The following is a 22,966-nucleotide window of genomic DNA, read 5'->3' on the forward strand; positions in this document are numbered from 1 at the left end:
CCAGGACTCGATGTCTGACAGACATTCTGTCAGCGCAGCAGTGGGTGGAGGCGGAGAGCTTAGATGACACCCCCCACCCCACCACTGACCCCCCCCACCACCACCACCAGAAACTGAACAACCGACCACAATTTCCTACTTCAACAACTTCCATCCATTCAAGGGTGGCCAGCGCCCACAGCGCACGCGCCAGATATTTCCCCTCAATTGCCCTCGGGGGGGGTGGGGAAATCCTGGAGGCGGGGCGGCAATGCTGATTGACGGGAACGTCGACCAATAGCATCGAGGAGCTGGGTGATCGACGAGGAAAACGACCAATGAACGTGAGGTGGCGGTTGTGACGCCGGGAGGAGCGATGTGATGGACGGGGCTGGCGACCAATGGGATCGGGTAGGCGGACGATTGATGGTGATGGTGGCCAATGGAAATGAGGGCCGCGTTGACGGGTGCTCGATCCTACCAATCAGTGTGAGGGCGCGCGCGGAGCCAATCAGAAGTGGCGGAGTGGGCGGGCGCTGGCGGCGTGGGGGCGGGCGGAGGTGGAGGCGGGAGAAGCGCGCGTTGTTGTGCTCCCGACTGTCGGCTCCGGGGCGATGGCGATCGTTGAGGCTCGGGCTGTGAGCGGGGCCTGAGCGGCGAGGCCCGGGCCTTCCCATGGCGAGAACCACGAGCCAGATAGTAAGTGACCGGCTTCCGAGACACAGGGAGGGAGAGACCCTCACCCACCCACTCCCCCGCCCCGCGCGCCAACACCGGCCGCCGGGCCTCCAACCCACGCAAGGCCCGAGGCTTGAGCCAGGCAGTCGGGCCCCGCTCAGGCCGGCCGGCCGGCCTGTCTGTCCCGGGCCTGTCAGCGCGCTGAGAGCCTGGCAGCAGCGCCCTTGAGAGTGGGGGGGAGGGAGGGAGGGAGGGGGCGGGGAAGAGGGAAGGGGAAGAGGGGGTGAGGTTCAGTCTGTGCTCACTGACACCGGCTCAGAAACACTCACAATTAGTTGTTGTTTATATTTAATTTCCATTGAAAATCCCACAGAACAAGATTAAAAGACAAGATAGAACATGCAACCCTCCTCTCCCCCAGTGCCACTCTCCTCTCCGCTCATCTCCCCTCCCCAGACAAGGGTCAGTGTGACCTCCATGTACAGGGAAATAGTAGGACGAGAAAAAAAAGCCCTTTAAAATATTCCCGGTGATTAATATTTATCCAAAGGAATCGATGCAGCAAAAACAAATCGATTTCCCTCCCCACCCACTCCCACTCACACTCACACACACACACACCCCTTCCTTAAGAATCTCTGAGGTTTTTGATTTATCTCTTCCCCCACTCTCCTTTCGCAGTTTGTGTCGCGCTCACAGGGATTGCTTCAGATGCTGTTTTTTTTAAACCGGTGTCATGTTGGAGCTTTATGTGTTTCTGGGTCTGGGTTTGGACCACGTAAGGAAGCGACTGTATAACGTGACGTGTTGCAAAATTGCTTGTCCTGTTGTTGAGGTGGATTGCCACATCCCACTCCTTGTGTTTTGCAGTTGTTTACTTGTGAAGGGTCTGTAAGTGTCTCCAGGGTGAGCGAGCACTGATTGTTAACTGTCGCTGGCATTTACTGCTTTCATCTCACAGTCTCTGCACTAGACTGACACTCCAATGCAGTGCTGGGGAGAGCGCTGCATTGTCGGAGGTGGCGTCCTTCGAACGAGACGTTAAATAAAGGTTATAATAATAATAATCCTTGAATTTGATATAGCACCTTATCACGTTTTCGAGATGTCTCAAAACGCTTGTACAGAATATGCTCTAAAGTGAATTGTCCATATATTTTGTGGGTGGATGGAGATGATATGCTATTCCCGAAAAGAGATTCTCTGGGTGGCCTGACCTACAATCCTTCACAATCCTTCAGATGAATCACTCCTTCACCCCATGGTATGTGGGATCTTGCTGGTGCAAACAGCAAGATGTATGTTTACCTACAAAATCAGTCACTACTGCTCACATGACAGTCATTCTATGTGAAGTGCTACGAGATGTTTTCACGTGATAAAGCGTTGTTAAAATGCAAGAATTATTATGATTATTATAGATCACCTGGAACATCAACACAGCAAAGCCTGCTTTTCTTCATTATTTGTGCATCCTGGAGGCTAGATCTCACAGCCGTCAGACACCACAGTAGCAGCTTATGAGTCTCAGCACAAGATGTTTATTCTTGTCAGAAAAGCCGATAGAAAAGCTGCAGTCGAGATACTGGGGCCATGTGAGCGCGAGCTAATGTGTATTCTGTGGTTTTGTGTTGTCTGTCAATAATAATCCTCACATTTGATATAGCACCTTGCGACCACGTCAAAATGTCTCAAAGCGCTTTACAGTATTTTGCGGTAATTTATAGTGACATTTGTAGTAAATGTGGCAGCCAATTTCACACAGCAACATTCCACAAACAGCCATAAGTTGAATGACCAATTTTATCTGGGGGTGGAGAGGTATTGTCAGCCAGGAATCCAGGAGAAACTTCCTCTGATATTGCAGCACTCCCATCAGCAATGTATTGGAATATTAGCCTGGACTGTGAGCTCAAAGTCCTGATGTGGGTTTTTACATCCTCGACCTTCTGACTCAGAGGCGAGAGAGCTGGGAAGACAACTGAGCCAGACTGGCACTTCTTTGGACGAGGAGGGTGCTATTAACTACCCCCGCCAGTGCTGGCGGCTGGAGAGGGGTGAGATGGTAAACACAGTCACTAAGTTCTCTCGAGGCTCGCAGTGCTTGCTTGCAAAGTGGAACGCAAAATAGATTTGCGATGGGCACTGGTGAATCATGTCAGTGAGTTGATGTTGCGCTTATTCAGTAATGAGGATAATTTTCTTTCAAGACTTGTTACAAAGAGACTTCTTTTTAATGTATAAGAGAGTAACATTTTGATTGCTCCCACCGTCCCCCCGTCCCCTCCCCGAAATGAGTTAATTGAATGTGCCTGACCAGCTCAGGGTCTGAAGTCTCAAGCAGCAAGTTCAAATTCAATAGAGATTTGATGAGTTTGATTCTGGTTAGGTTGTAAGCCTGGTCTCTCTGAATAGTCAGCAAAAGAATTCTAGTTCGGTGTAGATAAAACGGAATGACAAACACATTTTTTAAAAAAAACTTATCGTGATATCTTTGGCGTTTTTTTAATTCTAGTTAATCTACCAAAAAAGAAAAATTAGTTTGTCACTCAAACCACAACTATTTGTGGAATACGGCTGTGCTCAACTGTCTGTGGCATTTTGCCTACAAAATACGTGGTCACTACACTTTATAGCATATTCTGTGAAGCGAGTTGCACAATTAAGAGATTCACTCAGTAAGTAAAGAGCAAGAGATCTAGTGCTTTTTTTGTGTGAATTTCTAGTGAAACCCGTTCCACTGCTCCCCGGTGCAGGCAAAGCAGAGGGTGATTAGTGTTCAGACTTCCAGGTTAAGTTTGGAATTAGTTTTGGTGAAGTAGAGTTTTAGAAACTTAACGTAATGATGAAATAAAAACAGAAGTCACTGGGAACACGCAGCAGGTCAGGCCGCATCTTTGGAAAGAAGGGATTTGAATGGAAGGACCTTCCAGAAGGGTAGGTGTTTGACACAGGCAGAAACCCATCACCTTGTTTCCAAAAGTATCCAAACCGAGCTGAGATTTCCAGGCATCCCACCTACACATGGAAATTCCAGAGATAGATTGTTGGAATGGAATGTGCACTCTCTCTCTCCCTGGAGGGACGCATCCTACTTACCTCATACCGCAGAGTATTAGACGCTGGTTGGCAATTGCCAAGGCTTGGGTGGGGGGGCCCCAGAGTGTGTGTGGGGGTAATTCCTGGAATTTAACCAGCTAAAACCACACAGCTTGCCATTAAATGGAGTGCTGAACAGTTAGACAATTGTTTCATCAGTGGAAGGGAGGTGGCATTGTTTGTTTTTCTCCCCAGCTGTGTTTCTAAGTGGATGTGTTGCAATGGGACCATCACCATGAGTGTGCAAACCTGCCTTGAGAGGCCTGCTCCAGAGTGCCCCACCGCCTATACCACACAGCACAGGAGAGCTGATACATCTTCACCTGATGCTCATTTCCTCCCACTTTTTGCTCAGTTTCCATTGTCGAGCGTTTCTCTCGGGCTCTCTCTGAATGGCGGGTACAAATGACAAGTTGTTGATTGTTAAAACTGAGCCCACTGCTGGGCACGAGGAAGCAGATGGAATGATGACTAAACTCTGGCAATTGGGGGGGAGGGAAGGGGAGAGAAAACAAAATCCTTTTCAATTACCAGAGGGGGCGAAGGCAAATAGTTTACTTTCATTTAAAAAAAAGCTTGTGAACTCTGCATGAGCAGGACTTGCCCTGGGCTCAGTAATACAGCCTGACTTTTACACGTTGTCTTGTAATGTTGGTGGTGAGCAGGCGAGAGGTCAGAAGGGGAAGCTGATTGTCTGTGATAAAGGTTTAACATTAATGCATTGCCTAAGAGGAAAAGTGATGTTCACTTCAAAGGTTGTGTGTCCTTCTGTGTCTGATGTTTGTGATTTATTTTATGTTGGTATAGTATGGGTGACCTGTTCTCAGAGGTGTGGGGAGGAGGCTGCGAAAAGCTGTGGGCTATCCCATCCTATGTTTATAGATTGGGGCATATGAACTGGCCCTTTTAGGGGAGTTAACAGTGTTCATTGATTGATTTAATAATCCTTGCATTTGATCTAGCACTTTACCACGTCATCGAGACATCTTGAAGCTCTTCACAGGATATTGTTTACTGTAAAGTGATGTGATTGTGTGTATTTTGTGGCCAAACATGGTAGCCAGTAGGCACTGTCCCACAAATAGCCATGGAGTGAATGACTAATTTTATTCGGGAGAGTTGTTTGTGTGTATGTGAGCAATTTTACCGCAGTTCAAACACTAAGGTTTATATTTTTGTTTTGCGATGTGTTGAAGTACCTTGTGCATCTAGTTTTGTTTTCAAGTAGATTCAACAACAACCGGTCCTTCCTCTTTTTGACCGTGTGCGAGAGTGCCACCTAGTGGTGATTGACCGGTTGGCGATCCCTATGTAATGGAACGGCACATCCAGGAAACAGTGCCATTCCAACTTACATACTGACTCTTCACATTTCCTCTGTGTGTGTGTGTGTTGTGGGGGCGGGGGAGAGGTCCCCTTTAGTGTGGTGAACCAGCTTTAGTCTGTATCAAAAAAAATGCAAAATACTGCAGATGCTGGAAATCTGAAACAAAAACAGAAGTCACTGGGAACACTCAGCAGCCAGGCAGCATGTATAGAGAAAGGAAAGTGAGTCAATGTTTCGGGGCCACCACCCTTCGTCAGAACTGGGGGCATGTTGGGAGGGAGAGGGTTTTAAGGGCTAACAGAGAGGGGAGAGGCAGGGCAAGGAAGACAAAGGAGAAAATGGGGTAGATGACAAGGAATGATGGGTTAAAGAGGTGTTAATGATGCAAAACAAAGTGGGGTGGCGGGGGGGGGGGGGAAATTGCAACAAAATAGGCAGCCCAGAGAGAGAAAAGTTGTGTCTGGAACCCAGATGATGTGGTAATGGTCACAGACGAGTGGGAGGGGGAAGGTGAGCTGTTATGGTCTGAAATTTTTGAAATCAATATGGAGGCCAGAGGGCTGTAAGGTCCCTAGCAAATAAATGAGGTGCTGTTCCTCGCGCTTGCGCTGTGGTTCATTGGAACAGTGTAGTGGACCATGGATGGAGAGGTCAGAGAGCGAGTGGGAAGGAGAGTTGAAGTGGCAAGAAACCGGAAGCTCAGGGTTGCACTTGCGGACAGAGCGGAGGTGTTTGGCAAATCGGTCAATCTGTGTTTGGTCTCCCCAATGTAGAGGAGACCACATCGTGAGCAGCGATTGCAGTAATCTACATTGGTGGTAGTACACGTAAATCGCTGTCTCACTTGGAATCTGTGTTTGGGGCCCTGGACAGTGGTGTGGGAGGAGGTGAAAGGGCAGGCTGCCATGGGAAGGTGCCGGGGTGGGGGGTGGGGAGGAGAGCAACTGTTAGTGGTGATGTAGAAATGAACCAGGGAGTCACGGAGGGAATGGTCCCTTCGGAATGCTGAGAGGGGAGGGAAAGATATGCTTAGTGGTTGGATCGCGCTGGAGGTGCCGGAAATGGCAGAACATTATTTAGTTAAGCAAGTGAAGCGGGGGAAATATGATGATGAATGAAAACTTGCTGAATAGTTTTCATTTGAGTTTTTTTTCATACACGCAATGGGATCGGGGGAGTGAATACGTAATTTGAAAAGCTGATGTTTTTTCTCAATGCACCCTACACCCGCCCCCCCCCCCCCTCCCTCCCTCCCACCGGAGCACGTCAAGTGATCGGGCGAAAAGTTAATGAGCCCTTTCATTTGTGGGTCTCTGATTGTCCGAGCACAATGAGAACTCAGACTCTTCAATAGCGTTGTTCGTCTCCAACCAAAGGCAAGATTTTATCACACTGGCGTGGGCTGGGCGCTGCGAGGATGAAGCCTGTAGTGAGGCAGGCGGTTACTGACCGCGTGACTTCTCGTCTTATTAAAACGTTTTGGAAATGCGATTAAAAACGTCAGCCGATTTTGAGTGAATTAAGTGTTACTTTCATTAAGCAGCGTGAAAGTGACCCGGAGGGAAGGAGGGGGGTGCAGGGGAAGGGCTGAGCAAGCAAGTGACCCGGAGGAGGGGTGAGCAAGCAAGTCTCCTGTATTAATTCATGGTTTCATTGCGCCTGGAATCTCCTGCTAATAGGCTGCAGATTATTTCTCGATCATCATAAATTAATGAGGTCACTGTCATTCATCTGCTTCTTGTTATCATTGCATGTGGGGCTGAGGCGAGGCTGGAGGTAGGTGGGGGGGGGGGGGTCTGGATGGGTTCAGATAGCTGGTGACTCCCAGGCTGTAACCGAATATCAAAGTTCAGCTGATGGCTATAAACCATCTGATTGGATTGCTGCCTCACCGTTTCCCTGTCCTTTCTCGGGTTTATTTGCACGGTTACTGTATGACGATGTTTCAGAGGATTGAAATGCATTGAAAATGATATGATGCACTTGTCCCACAGAGTGCTGGGCCTATGACTGAGTGCTTGTACTTGTCGCTCCCCCGCGGTGAGTTTCCAGTCTCTGCTGTGTGTGAGGCAGAGGGAGTGCCCCCCACCCCCCTGCCTGCATCGCTCAAGCGCACTTCATTGTAGCTGGTTATGGATCAGCCTGTCTGCCCGCTGTCTCGGTCGGTTAATGGTGTGTGCGTCTTGTATGTTGTCATCCGTGCTTGTGAAATCAAGACAGTAATGGCTTTATCAGTGCTCTGTCCTCCTCACTGTTGGCGGTTTGCAGAATATTCTCTCTGTGGTCACTGAGTGTGGTTTTTGTAACACAAGGATAACAACAAAGCGATTTCATTGGTGCCTGGGAGCTCAGCACAGACGAGATCAAGTGGGGTAGGCAGCAGAGAGAAGAGTTCAACTGCTTGCTGTGTTCATTGATCAGATGCTCTACCAATTCTGGTCTGTTATTTGAACCATGTGAATGTTTGTGGGGAGGATCAAATCGATTCTCAATCTTCCTCTCTCTCCACCCTATCATCGGGGGTCGAGTAGTGAGCTCTTATGTAACTCAAGCATGAGAGCAAGAGCTGCGCAGTCTGGATGGGCCGAGTGGCCTGTTTTTGTGCTGTGACATTCTATGACAGAAAGTGTCGATGAGCTGTGCAGACGGAAACTTGACCTATAGAGAGCTTCATATTCAGCTCCAGTCATTCAGCATCTGTGTATTGATGAGAAGAAAATTAAAGATTTTAGAGAAAACCCTGAAGGTGAGTAGTGCTAAATTGCCTGAATAACTCTTTCCTTAGGGTGCCCTTACCTTCCATAAACCTGTATACTACAGGTTCTATAAGAATAAGGTTCACACTGTTGTACAGATGGTTTGGCTGGTTGCTGGAGTGTGGTTAAGGATTGTAAAGTAGTGGGTGAGTCCAGCCACTTTTCCTTTGGCCTTCAACTTGTCCGTGCTGCTTCTTCTGAAACACCTGCTGATTAATGGCCTTTTATATTTCCCAAAGAGTGAAATGGACCATCTGTGGTGTGTCTGTTATCCTAGCAGGAGTATGAACCCGGTTGTTAGTCAATTGGCGGATCGCTTTCCGGGGGTGTTAATCCCTCCAAAAAAATAATGATTTGGCCACACAATCCACAACTGTTTTTGGGACACTGCTGTCAACAATTGGCTGTAGCGTCTCACCCACAAAATACACAATATTTTGTGAAGTGCTTTGAGACGTCTAAACAACGTCATAAGGCGCTATATCAAACGCAAGGATCATTATTATCTACAGCGACTGTAAAACCATGAGAATCTGACCGTATCCAATGTGTTTGTTTCGGGATGAGCTTGTTCCTGCCCTAGCAGGTTGTGGTTGTCCATGATTTCAAAGATTACGGCTCCAATCTTAATTGTGCTGTGTGGGAGGGCAGGTACTGACCGAGATGAGGCGCTGTTTGGGTATGTCGAGTGAAGGTCGCCTCTAGTAGCTGGTTAAAGTGTCATGTTGCCCAGGCCTGGAATTGAGTTAGGGTATGATGCTTCCCAACCCACCTGAGGGTGGGTAAGAGGGCGAGGCTGGAAACCAAGGAAGTTTTCATTATGAAGAATCTTTGCGATTGATTCCATAATTTCAAGAGTTTCACAGGTAATTTCTGACAAGAGCAATGACTGTATAGGCAAATGCAGCAGCGAATTTGCTGCAGCAAGGTTCAACAAACAGCAGTGAAGTGAATGACCTATATATCCGGAGGATTGTTGGCCAGGACACAAGGAGAAACTCCTTTCTTTTTTCAGTAGTGTTGCAGGATCATTAATGGCCTGGACAAGCAAACAGAATCTCCATGGAACTTCAACCTTGTTCAACAATACAACACTCTTGAGCATCAGCCCAGTCAGTGAGCTCAAGAATCCTGACGTGGGGCTTGAGCCCACAATATATGGACCCAGAGAGGAGAGTGTGACCGGCTGAGCCAGGCTGACATTAATTGCACGTCACTGTAGTGTGGGAACATGGTCCCTTTAAATACTGAGCTGAGCTCCCCGTGGGTGGTGATCTTGTTAATGAGACTCCATTACAGGAGCTGCATTAAAGGAAAAGCGAGGGCTCTGATGGTGGCCGGACAGATTGAAATGACTCTTTTCTCCTACCTGCTCGAGGCAGAAATATTCTGAGACAAGTGCGAGTTTACAGGTACTGTATCTGTGCGTGGTCACAGTGAATTAATGTGAGGTACATGTGCACCACAGAAAGTATCAATAGTAGTGTGAGCTTGCCTCATCTGGCAGCATTCTCACCCTTGGGTTTGTGGACTTTGAGTTCACAGTCCAGGCTAAACAGTCCCTGCAGTGCAGTGATGGGTGGAGGTTCCTTCAGGTGAGACGTTAAACCCAATCCTTTCTGTCTGTTCAAGTGAGGATTAAAAACCCTGTAATGCCATTAGAGAAGAGACTTTCTCAGTGTCGTCTCCAGCGATCCCCCAGATCAGCGTGTCCCAATAGGCAGCCCGGCGGGTGATATTATCCAGCCTGAGACCGTTTCCAACTTTTGCTCTCTCCCTCCCTGGTGAATGTCCTCCCAGGGCAGAGGCAGGAGCCGACGGTTGGGTTGACCGTTACTGCAGCGTGTACTGGAGCTGAGGGGAAAACCTCCCACCCCCAGCTCAGGTGCCCAGCCGGCATCTTTGAGATGTCCTTCCAACATGAAAAGGATGCAGTATCAATGTTGTTATGTTTCTGGAAGGGAAACATACAATATTGCTTATGCGGCCTGTGACCTTTCTCAACTAGGGAATCCGCCCCACGCCAGCCAAAAAGTTGGACCCCCTAGTCTAGATTAATCAGTTATTCACTTTGTGGCTGTTTGCAGGACCTCACTGTGAACAAAATGACTGTTGGGTTTGCCTACAAAAAAACAAGACTTTACATTTGACACATTTCAACATTGTAGGTGCTGTATCAAATGCAAGGGTTATTGCAAAATTACTTCATCTGTGTGTTGAGAAATGAATGTGCCTGGTTGTGAAATTCTTTTGAGTAATCTCATTTTCGATATATAAAAAAAGGGCAGTATTGCCAACCATAGCATCTTACAAAATCCTCTTCAGGCCATCCGTTTTTCCTGCAATGTGACACCCCGATGATGTGTACCTGACACTGCCCAGTCAGTGGTTGAGCCAGGCTGACATATTCTTTCAATTGGGCTCAGACCCTGGGCAGGTTCAAGAATAGACTAAGTAAGGCCTGTTGAATTTGTATGTGGGACACAAAGAATTGAGTTGGGATTGAATTGGCTTCAGTGCAATGTTAACTAGCTCTTCCTGAGAGATTCCAAGTTGGCCTACTTTCTTTCTAACCCAAGCAAGTGACTAAACCTGGATGTTTGGAACCATTCCAGCAGGTATGTATGTGATCAGACACAAGCTGGGAGCTATTTTCGGAACGAGTTCTATTTTTGAGTCGAATTTTCTTCTCTTCCTATCCCTCTACCCGGAAGGTAGGAGTGTAAGAGATGTATAGGACTGACGAGAGAAAATTGTACAGGATGACCAAAAAGTTGTGATATCTACCGTATTGTCCCCAAAAAATCATTTCTTTAAGACTTATTAGACATTGTAGTCCTGTAGCTCAGTGGTTAGAGCACTCGCTTTTCAAGTGAGAGACCTGAGTTCAATTCCAGGCAAGTTTCCTTACTCCACACGCCTAATAATAATCCCTCCAAAAAACAAAACAATAATAAATTGGTCATTTTCAATCCATGACTGTTTGTGGGACAGTGCTGTGCGCAATTGGCTGCTGCGTTCGCCCACAAATATACAGTCAATTCACTTTACAGTACATTCTGTGAAGCGCTTTGGGTTGTCTAGAAGACGTGAAAAGCGCTATATCAAATGCAAGGATTATTATTATTGTAATGGTATCACAACTTGTTAGTCAGCCTGTACATGGTCCATCTGGCCAGCATTTTCTAACAGCACCAAGACGATGATTTAGCGGCTTGTCTCACTTTGACAGTGCGACGCTGGAGCACTGGACTATGCTGTCAGCTCAGAGCTGCAACTTGGGGCTTGAACCCACAATCTTCTGACCCAGAGATGAGGGTGCTGTCGACTGAGCCAGGCTCACCCTAAGGTGGTAACCCATGCAGAGTTGTGGTCTTGGGGGCAATTCTTTAATGTGAGTATTTTCTCTCGGAGGGAGGGAACGGCTCAGTCCCCCTCACACTGCGTGTGTACGTGAGTTCCTGGTTTATTTACTGACCAGTTTGTTACAGTTACTAATGTGCTGTGTCAATGTGTCGCAGTGGGCATCAGTGCTTATGGATTGGGAGGAGGGGAACATGTGAAACCCAAGGTCATCGCACGGAACACAACAAACTTCCTTTTACTTAACTGTAAACTACTGGGTGGTGGGGGGAGAGAAGGGAGGGTGAATAAAGACGGGGAAGAGAGTATAAATCTGGAGATGAAGAGCAGCAGACGGGGTCAGAAAGGAATTGAAGAAGAAATTTGTTTCTGTATCTCAAAATGTAACTAGACACAGATTTTCGCTCGCAAAATATATAGGCAATTCACTTGACAGTATATTCTGTGAAGCGCTTTGAGACGTCTTGAAGGGATGATAAGGCCCAATATCAAATGCAAGGATTATTGTTATTATTTGCCATGCATCTCATGTCACTGTAATTGGATGGTTTAATTTAGTGGCAGAGCAGTATTTCTAAATAAGGTTTTGCAATTTCAAAGGAAATACCACGTACTCGCTATTTATTGCAGGCAAACCATACAACACAGTTCCTGTGGCTGTTACAGCTGACGGTAAAGCAGAATGTGTGAATGAAGCCACTTCTCCATTCTTAAAGCTTAAGTACTACAGGAAACCGCACTGGCCGAGTCTAGTTAGTAAAGCTGGATGCTTAATGTTTTCTGTTTCGCTGTCTAACTGATCCTTTTGTTACCCGAGTGCAGTTTTCAATCGCAGCCGGAATTTGGCCAGCTGCCGTGCCTGTGTATGTCTGCTCCATTCTCAATCTTTGTATCTGTGCTGCTCCAGGGAGATCACATGAGCGTGTCTCTCCCTGGCACTCGGGAAGTGGGCATAAAGGCACTGACCGGGCCTTTCAACTTCTCTGTCTGTGTGAGTGTGTGAGTGTGTGTGTCAGCTTTACACAAACATGGTGACTCATAATCGTACGTTCCGACACTGCAGAATTACAGTGACTGTTCTTGCACTTTGGTCGTTTGCTTCTGTATGTTGTGTGTGTGTGTGTGTGTGTTTCTAAAGTAGCCAATATAAAATCTCATAGGACAACGTGTGTATCGATGTTCCTGTGAGATTGCTGCTGGTGGTTTTGAGGGTGGTACTTGTATTTTTTTTTCATTTTTCCAGACCCGGTGGTGTCTGTATGGAGTCCCTTATCCATCTGTATGGAGTCCCTTATCCAACAACAACAACTTGTGTTTCTCTTAATGTTTACATAAGTACCTTTCTCATAAAGGATGTTGCTAAATGTGATTAACGTGAAATAAAGTGAATATTATGAGGGCAAATGTAGCAGCTGATCTGAGCCTAGCAATGTCCCACAAATGCCAGTACCTGATCAGTGGGCATTAAAGGTGCCGCAATGCTATTGTAACAGAGATGGGAGTCTGCTGCCTGTCCAACAATACTCCAAATAAACCTGTCCTTCTCAGTGCTTTGTGGGACCTTGCTGTGCGCAAAATGGCTGCTGCATTTTCCTCCAAATACATGGTCCTTGTCCTTGGCAGTGATTGCCGGGAAAGCACTTTGAGGTGTTTGATGGTATAGGTGCCACATCAAACGCCACATTTATTGTAATTGGGTAATTGGGTTGCTCGCCTTTGCAACAGGAGTCAGACTGTTGGTAACACCTTTTTGTTTATGAGTTGGTGCTGCTGACAAGGTGAGGTGTGTGTTAGCAGTAATGAGGGAGTGTGTAATGTCTATTTTTAGCTGCTGATAACTGCTGATAAGTGATTATTTTCTGAAGCCAAACGTGCAAAAATAGCCAATTGCACATCATGTTTTCCATGGCAAGAGCAGTGTGCGGATAAAACCTATAAACCGTGTGCTGGTAATAGTCTGTGCGTTAGTGCAAGCTTGACGACAACAGGTATGAAAGTTGGATTTGGGCCAATTTTCAAGTGTGCGGTGGCTGGTTTAAGCTGAAAAGCGCTGGTTTATTTTGGTGTGTGTGAAAATGGTCTTAGTTGATGCTGTAGTAATTGTGTTATTTTTAAAATTGAGTGCCCCCAACCATTCACTCTGCTGTGTGAGCCCCCCCTGACCATTCCCCTCGTCTGTGGGTGAAGTGCCAATTTGCTTGCTTCTGCTGCACTTCAGTTAGAGAAACGTTCAGTGAACAAACTGCACTTGGATACAAAAGGGAAGAATATTAATTTGGTAGTAAATGAATGTAATTACTGAGGACATAGGCGAACGTCTGTGTCCTCAGTAATTGCATCCATTTACTAAACCAAATTAATATTCTTCCCTTTTGTATCCGAGTACAGTTTGTTCACTGAATGTTTCTTTATATTTGTGACAAACTATCTATATTGACTTAGACTGGAGGCAGGTGACGGGCATTATAATAATAATAATCCTTCCATTTGATATAGCACCTCATCACATCTTCAAGACGTATAAGCGCTTCACAGAATATATTGTAAAGTAGATTGACTGTATATTTTGTAGGCGAAACATGGCAGCCAACAGCAGTGTCCCACAAATAGTCGTGGATTGAGTTACCAAATTAGTATTGTTTTATTATTTTTTAAGGGATATTACCCCCAGAAAAGTGATCCGCCAATCGCCTAACAATTGGGTTCCTACTTACTGCTAGGTAAACAGTGGAGTAAGGAAACTTGCCCAACATTTTGTTCTGCCCAGGAGTCAAACCCTGAACCCAGTTCTCTTGGTTGCAAGCCGAGTGCTTTATGCTGTCACAGATTGTCGAGCCCCTCTTCCTTTTTTTCTCGTCTTCTCCTTTCCTGTAATAGTGTGACTATGATTGTGAGATCATGCAAGTAACCCTCGTGTAGCACGGTACATTGGAATCTCAAAGTGTGGGGAGGGGAGGGAGAGATTGAGTCTGTTCGGATAAATAACATTTAATGACAGTGCTAGGTTCACTTTGCAGATTCTAGTGCTCTGTGTCATCTTTTCCCTTATAAATTTCACAATGAAACGTGTCCCAGTTGACACTTGTGCCACGGTGGAATACACAGAGCTTGGAAGAAATGGCTGCCCCAGATTCTACTTATTTTCATGTCTGTTCATTCTACCATGATCTACTTGCAACACCTGAACTGATGCCTTACGATGCATTTAATGCACTGTGTCCTCACTTTAAAGCAGTCTTAACAGCAATCACTACCCAAACTGCAACCCAGGGAGTCAGTCATTGATTCTATATGGACACTTCAGCGTTCTTGCACACATTGGTCAATACTACAATATTGTCTGCAGCATTTCACTGCCTTGTCTGCAGCCTCAGTCCCTGAACAGACTTCAGGAAATAAACTACTTTAATCTGGGTGATTTTATTTTGTGTGGGGATGGGGTGGCCTATTGCATTCCACCTGATATATTTAATACAATTGCAATTCCCTGTGTAGTTAGTAAGAATTAAGAGTGGTCCCTTTCCCCTGCACCTCCTCTTCCCCCACCCTCCCGCACCCCACGCCTACAATTAACAACAAGAACAAGACTACATTTGTATAGCGCCTTTCACATTGGGAGGACGTCCCAAGGCGCTGGACAGTGTACAGCAATAAAACCCCGCGCTCTAGTGGATCTGCAAGGAAACTGACACCAGTCCCGTGTTAAGACCCTCAGGTCACTGCTGGCATCACATCTGGCACCAGCTAGCTTTCTGTGTGCCCCCCGAAAGCATACTGGCCACCCTCCCCTATTCCTGAAAGAGTACTGCAGGAGCCCAGCAAATCCGGTTTTTTGCTCACGCTGTGATGAGACGCATTCTAATGGGAATGCCCTGTGTTTGGGATTGATTGTAGGTAATGCAGTGGAACCTGTCTTATTCCTGTCCACCAGTAGCAAAGGGAGGTTCTTTGATGCTTGACCAGCTTTTTAAATAAATATAGCTCATATTTCACATCTTTTGAATTCTGGGTCTATTGTGTTATTGTGTCAGGATGCGACATTGAGCAGCTCTGCACTGGCTGCTATAGCTTCCAATACATGGAGATTGTCACTCATCAAGGAATGTGGATTGGACTAAACGTGGAGGGGGGAAGAGGACAGTACCATTGTGGCCGATGGGGATGGCTGCCATCTCATGGTGTGTCAGTGCGTCGCGGTGGTTTTGTTTTAGTCGATCAAGACTTCTGGCTTTTCTGTGATCTCCACTGCCAGTGCTTGGAGATCACAAACAACTCTAGCATGTATATGGTATGTATGTGGCATGTATGTGTACACCCACAATTAGAAGCGGTATTTGCACGAAGGTGTCCCCACTTGCCCTCTTTGACCGCACCTTTGGTCACCCTCCTACCCCCTATCATCGCTGACCTCCACGTCTCACGAACCCAACCCCCAGCTCGGGTCAAATCCCTGACTATCCAGTACCTCGGAACAGCATCCCGACGTGAAAGGCACTGTGTAAATGTAATGTGTTGTTGTAGCGCATGACATCGCTGGTTGTGCTCAGACTGACTCTCCGGCATTTCACCGTGGAGCCAGATTCCCCGGAAACAATGAGAGATCAGACCTGGAGTCAGACCTCAGAGAGGGAGCCGGAGTTGGGGATAAACCAGCAGTTTTCCAATAGCAGATGCCTCCAAAGACAAGCTCATTGTGTGAGAGGAATATTAATGTCTGAATGTGTATCCTCTGCTAATCCCTCTCTGGAAACAGAGTCCAGTGTGTACGGATCACATCCGGAAACGCGAGAGGCAAACGCCTCATCGAGTTGACATGGGAGGTTGTTAACTCTCATCAGATGGTTTAGTTTACAGCACGAGGCGGGGGGAGCAAGCTGGGGTCTTTCACCTCGCAGTTACTGCTGATCATTGATATGACCTTCCGCGACCCAGCCCCGAGTGTCAATCTTTTATTTAACAGTACACATGGATTGAACGGGATCACATGGATCTTTGGCGAGGGTGGGGTGGTGGGGGGGGGTCAAAGAGTGATGGCTGGATTTTGTGCCGTTTCATTCTCTCTTGCATTCCCCCCCCCCCCACCCCGCGCGTCTCCTGCTGTTCTTCCCTCCCCACCGCGCGCGTCTCCTGCTGTTCTTCCCCCCCACCCACGTACGTCTCCTGCTGTTCTCCCCCCCCCCCCCCCGTGCGCACGTCTCCTGCTGTTCTTCCCCCCACCCCGCGCATCTCCTGCTGTTCTCCCCCACCCCGCGCGTCTCCTGTTCTCCCCCCACCCGTCTCCTGCTGTTCTCCCCCCCCCCCCCACCCCGCGTCTCCTGCTGTTCTCCCCCCCCCTGCGCGTCTCCTGCTGTTCTCCCCCACCCCGCGCGTCTCCTGCTGTTCTCCCCCCCCGCGCGTCTCCTGCTGTTCTCCCCCCCCCGCGCGTCTCCTGCTGTTCTCCCCCCCACCCCGTCTCCTGCTGTTCTCCCCCCCCCCCCCGTCGCCTGCTGTTCTCCCCTCCCCCCCTCGTCTCCTGCTGTTCTCTCCCGTCTCCTGCTGTTCTCTCTCCCTCGTCTCCTGCTGGAAGGCTGAGGGAGCTTCCATAACACAACCATAACCTGTTAGGTGTCTCTGTGGGTGGGTGTGTGGGGTGGGGGTAGAGGGGTCCTCATAATATGGAAAACAAAATCATTCTGCATCTTTACAGCGTTAAACCAAAGCTGCTGGGGTTGAGGGAAAACCTTAAACAAACCCAACAGGTGTGTGGGTGGAAGGCTTCAGGCTGTTGCTGTGAAGGTGTCAGGCTGTGCGGTAGAAATCCGTTATTTATGGTGGTCTCTGGGTTTGAGATGCTCAGCAATGGGGGCAATAACAATTATCATTTATATAGCACCCCTCATGCAAGGTAGGGTCCCAGAACATTGCAGTAGAGCAGCTATGTAAGTGAAAAGCTGATGGGTGGCAGCTGACTTGGGAAGGGTGTTCCTGTTCACAAGAGAATTGGTGGCTGTGAAGAGCCCATTCCCAGTGGTGGCTCCAATCTCCCTCCAGATTTCTGCAGCGTTAGTGTTTGACAGTGGCTGCCAGTGCAGGAGTAGGGTCTAATGTGTTCTGTGTCTTTATGAGATTCCTTAATCAGGAATCGGTTACTCAAATTGGGGGGAGGGCGGAGGGAATCCTTCCAGTCTCGTACTGACCGGCGCCAGCTGTGCTCCAGCACGATCTGCTTCTGGAGTGAGGTTCTGGTGGGACAGTGGGAATTCTACTGAGATTCCTTATGAAAAAATCCTTTTAAGCAATGGCTTAAATAGGATCCCACCCTCCCCTCACCACTGTGGCACTGCGTTCTGCTCTCCACTCTCACCACTTCCCTTTATCCTCTAACTGACTGGACTTTCCCTGGTTAACACCCATTCTGTGTTTTTTGGGATTTTGAATGATGAATGGTTTGTTTGCTACTTTTTGAATAGGTTGTGCCAGTACATCCTTCTGTCTAGCCCACAGAAAAGTTTTACCTTAAAATGTAACAGAGCGCAGAATTATAGAGAATTAATTTCAGGCTCTGGGACACTGCGTGAGGAGCGCTATATAAAGGCAAGTTGTTGTTGGCTATTGGAACTGTGCATCAGTGATTAAAGGAGACATAATAACAATAATAATCTTTGTATTTGGTATTGTCTGAAGTTCGTGCCTATCAAACGATGAGACACAGCAAGTTGCTGAGTGTAATGTGTTCTCTCCAGTGTTTGGCTGGAAATGCATTAACCTGGAAAATAATGGCTCCTGGCTGTACTGTGGGATACCAGAGACTGGATGAGGAACAGTATAATAAAAAGCTCATTACATCAGGAGGAAGTCACAAGTCCCTGATGAGTCACACACTGGATTCCATTTCCCCACTAAGCATTCTGTTTACAACAACTTGTGCTTATTCAGTGGCTTTCATCTTTAGGATGATATATCCCGGCACTTTACAGTGACAGTGTGGACGTGGCACACTGCATCCTGCTAAAACTGGAATGAGAAATAATTGTGAGTCAGAAGATTAATAATCCTAACAATAATCCTTGCGTTTCATACAGAGCCCTATCACGTCTTCAAGATGTCTCAAGTTGCTTCACAGAATATACTGTAAAGTGAATTGACTGTATATTTTGTGGGCGAAACGTGGCAGCCAATTGCGCACAGCAGTGTCTCACAAACAGTCGTAGATTGAGAGATCAATTATTTTTGTTGAAGTGATTATTACCCCCGGGAAAGAGATCTGCCAATTGTCTTAACAACCGGGTTCCTACTCACTACTAGGTAAACTTCCCCAACATTTTACCCTGCCCGGGAATCAAACCCCAGATCTCTCGCTTGTGAGGCGAGCGCTCTAACCATTGAGCTACAGCACTCCGAGGTGGGTTGAAGCCCCAAAGTGCTGGAGGAGCACTGCATTGTCACAGATTTGGTCCTTCAGATGAGATGTTAAACTGTCACATCTGTCTGTTCAATTGCATGTTAGATGCTGTGACTCTATTGAAAAAGACATGGGAGTTTCTTCCGGGCCACTGGTCGATAATTCCCAGATAAATTGATCATTGGCTTCATGACTATGCGTGTGGAACTTGCTGTCTGAAAATTGGCTGCTGTTTGCCTACAAATACCCAGGCGTTACACTTGACAACAATTCCCTGTGAAACACTTTGGCATTTCTTTCTTACAGGTTCTATATGTAATACAAGGAATGTTATTATAAGAGATTCAGGTTGAGCATTAACTCGATTGTATTCTGTCAAAAAGGCAGATTGAACTTTTAAAAAAAACGCACCCTAGTCTTCCATGGGTTAACAGTCCTGGCAGATCAGGCCAAAAAAAATCTTCATCCAAAAAGAAGTGAACTGTAACCCCTGACTTCTCAGGTGTCAATGCAAAGTATGAATAGTTTATGGTGGCTTTGTTTAATGTGTACGCTTTTGATCTCTATCCTGAAATGACTCACCGTAGTTTCTAGCAGCTCTTAAAAGACTAACATTGAGCACTCTTGTAAATAATAATGGTTTAATTTGATATAGCGCCTTGTCACGTCTTCAAGACGTCTCAAACCGCTTCACAGTATATACTGAAAAGTGAATTGACTATATTTTGTGGGCGATACGCAGCAACTAACTGCACACAGCAATGTCCCACAAACAGTCGTGGATTGAGTAACCCAAAAAATTTTTAAAGGATTATTATAACCAGAAAAACGATCCGCCAATCGACTAACAATCCACTTACTGCTAGGTAAACCGAGGCATGTGGAGTAAGGAAAGTTGCCTAAGGTTCGCCCTGCCAGGAATTGAACCCGGATCTTCTCACTTGTGGTGGTAGCTTCTGAATGCCCAATGCTGTAATCTTTATCTCAGTGCTGATCACAGGCCTGCAATCGCTACCCGGGGCGAGGACCTGGCAGATGGACCGTTTGCCTTGGAATTCCGCCGAGGTTTGGAAGATTCTTAAAATTTAGCTTCAATATTTCATTTGGTGATTTTCCCTCATCCATATTTATTAAAGTAGGCTTCCAAATTAAGCCTGAATTTTAAGAATTTTCCACAATTCTTTACCATCTTAAATTTCAACTTGAATTTATACAGCGTCTTTCTTGGTAGCATCTCGGAGCATAACAAAGTGGTGCCCCTGGCCCAGCCTGGTAGGATTTCAGGCCTCTGGTGCTTTGTTGATTTCACTCACAAAATACACAGTCACTCCACAGTCACTCTGAGATGTCTCGAAGACGTGATAAGGTCCGGTATCAAATGCAAGGATTATCATTATTGTTGGAAGACCTTGGGGGTTTCCATCTTAAATGTAGATCTGACTTTATGGGGATGAATAATGAATGGGCTAACATTGTGCGGTTAGTTTTACTGGGAGCAGTGTGTTTCTTCCTTCTGTTACATTCCCCCCACCAATTCTGTTGCAAAAGGGACACACCTCTCTTTATATAAAGTTTCAAACGATAACAGCTGCTCACTGTCTGTGCGGAGCAGGTGCGATACTGCAGTGACTCACTCACCTGAACGTCAGCTGGCTGCAGGGTGAGAGAAGGAATTTTCTGCAGCTGAAAATTGGATCACTGTCCTGGAGGCAAGTTGTGAATTTCAGGTGGACGTGAGCTTTGCTCACTGTTTGTCGGCTCTATTGGCTGAACAATTGGTTTGGTTGCTGAAGAAAAGGAACTTTCAGTTTTGGAATGAACTGTGCGTCTCAGAAGTAAGTAATAGTCATATCGAGTCAGAACTTGAGCTCACAGTCCAGGTTACTGGTCCATCTAGCACACTGCTGAGGGAGCACTGCACCCTAAGAGGCTCCGTCCTTTGGATGAGATGTTAAATGGCCTCTATGCCTGTTCAGGTGGACATTAAAGATTCCACAACACTATTAGAAAAAAGAAGGCGGTTTCTCTTTCCCATTGTCCTGTCCGACAATCCCAGATAAAATTGGTCACTCACTTCATGGCTGTTTGTGGGACCTTCGTGTTGCAAAAGCATTGCCATGTTCGCCACTGCCTGCCTTTCTGGCACCGCAGGTTGTGTGTCCCACAGTGACCTGGGCTGGTGCTGGCCAATGGCCCAGCGGAGCTTTTGTCTGTTCTATTTGGAGCCTCTGCTAGGCGAACAATGTCCTTGCGTGTTTTGTAAGAGTGCTGACTTGCAGTGCAGTCCTCTCCCGAACACAGGCCTGTGTATCATAACAATAATAATAATAATCCTTGCATTTGATATAGTGCCTTATTACATCGTTGAGACGTCAAAGCACTTCACTGAATATACTGTAAAGTGAATCGACTATTTTATGGATGAAACGTGGCAGCCAATTGCACACAGCAGTGTCCCATAAACAGTTGTGGATTAGGTGATCAAATTATTATTATTTTTTTAAGGGATTATTACCCCCCCGGAAAGCGATCCGCCAATCGACTAATAACCTGGTTCCTACTTACTGGTCAACAGAGGCATGTGGAGTAAGGAAACTTGCCTAAGGTTTCATCCAGCCTGGAATTCGAACCTGGGTCCTCTCGTTTGCGAGGCAAGTACTCTAACTGCTACTCTACAGAACTCCAATAGCAGGGCAATGTCTCAGAGCCTTGAGTGTTGGGCGATCTGCAACAGTGATTGTTATTGGTACGACCGAGTTTGTTCAATATGTGTTGTGACCGCCTGGTCGGTCAAGATTGGGACTGAGCATTGGCGGCAAGGACCAATGGCACAGACCCTTTGATTGTCGAGTGACCCTTTAAGACAGGAGAGAGGGAGAGATGGAGGAAGGCAGGGAAGGAGGATGATGGGACTTTGTGCTGTGAGGTCAAGACGAAAGCCCCAGAGAAGGGAATTCAAAAAAATGATAAAAAAAAGATAGTGTCAGTTTTGTCGCAAGAGGTTAATAAGCATGAGGCGTTGTTAATAACCCCTGCCCCCGCCAATCCACCCCCACTCCAAGTACCTACACCCAAGTCCTCTGCTCAATTTGCTTTGTAAAGCTAGTTTTAAAATTGCGGGGAGGGGAGAAAAAGTGCTGCAGCATTGTAGGCTTTGCACATTCTAATAACTATCACTCTGTAAAAAGATTTCTTTTAACCTCCCCCTTTGATGGTTTGAGGATCATAAAAGTTTAGTCATGAGACCAGCGGGTGGGTGAGAGGCACAAAGAACTGTGCGGTGATCAACATTGTGGGGAGCTGCTTCTTCCACTCCCAGGGTTCAGGAAACTTGTACCGACTGCACTGATCAGTTAGTACAGGGTCTAAATCTTTAATATCCACCTTGATAAGCAAACGAGAGCTGGACTTTATAACATCTGGAGGATGACACCTCTGGCAGTGCAGCCCTGGAGCACCGAGAGGTTAAGGGGCTTGAACCCACAACCATCTGACTCCGAGGCAAGATAGCTACCAACTGATCTGAAGTGACACCTGTCTTGCTCTTTCTTGCCAGATTATGTACTGTGTGTGTGTGTTATTTAGAAAAATGCAAATCTCATTGGGTGGAGAGTGTGAGTCACTGCTGAGGATGTTTTGGGAGCAGTGAACGATCACGCACATGAGCAGTGAATATGAGATGGTTTCGCAGGTGAAGTGGTTTCTGCTCGTATACACACCCTAAATGTGTTGACGTGTTTTGGGGACGCTGCTTTTAAATTTTTTTTTACAGTTTTCATTACGTCCCTGAAGATGATTTCACTCCTTTTGTTTTCCCTGTGGCACCGTTCCCTGTCTGGGGACATCTCAAAGAGCTTTTTTAGGATTTACTGTGGGGTGTAGTGACTGTGTGTTTTGACATTGTTGCAGCCTGAATTGGTGCCCACACACATAGATCCAACAGGGATTGTTTGGTAGATGGGGCACTTGGCAGGTTCTCCCTCTACCCTGCACAGTTTCGGGGCACAGAGGCTGATTATAGCATCTCTACCAGCAGGTTGGCTGAGATCAGCTACCTCAGCACAGATCAGACCAGGAACCCATATAACCTGGTCATTGGTGGTTCGACTACTCACGTTGGTGTACTTGCTGAGGCCTGAGGGGAGGCTGGATGTTTGGGAGCTTGGGATTCGGAACGACAGGAACTTGCATTTATATAGTGCCTTCATGCAGGGTTGTGGCCCAGAGCGCTTCGGAAACTTGTATCCTAGCAGAGTTCCAGAGGCTCGGTTGTGGCCAGCCCAGGATTTGCTGGTTACGAACAAATCCTTTTGCAATTCCAACAATTGGTTTCTCAGCCGAAATTCGGCTTCCCTCAGTAAACTGTAGCTGGCGCTAAACGTG

The 22,966-nt window shown here is 46.9% G+C and overlaps 1 protein-coding gene across 2 annotated transcripts in view; it reads left to right on the forward strand.

Annotated features, from left to right (window-relative positions):
* Nucleotides 1-529: 529 nt before the first annotated feature.
* The window catches only part of pdpk1a (3-phosphoinositide dependent protein kinase 1a), a 41,666-nt gene continuing 19,229 nt past the window's right edge, over nt 530-22,966 (forward strand). For both annotated transcript variants that reach the window (XM_042341053.1, XM_007905810.2), the window contains exon 1: nt 530-678. In XM_042341053.1, coding sequence (XP_042196987.1) covers nt 655-678 — 24 coding nt within the window. In that variant the 5' untranslated portion in view covers nt 530-654. The remainder of the gene's footprint in view (nt 679-22,966) is intronic.

The sequence above is a fragment of the Callorhinchus milii genome, unplaced genomic scaffold (assembly GCF_018977255.1).
Source record: "Callorhinchus milii isolate IMCB2004 unplaced genomic scaffold, IMCB_Cmil_1.0 Scaffold16, whole genome shotgun sequence".
NCBI lineage: Eukaryota > Metazoa > Chordata > Chondrichthyes > Chimaeriformes > Callorhinchidae > Callorhinchus > Callorhinchus milii.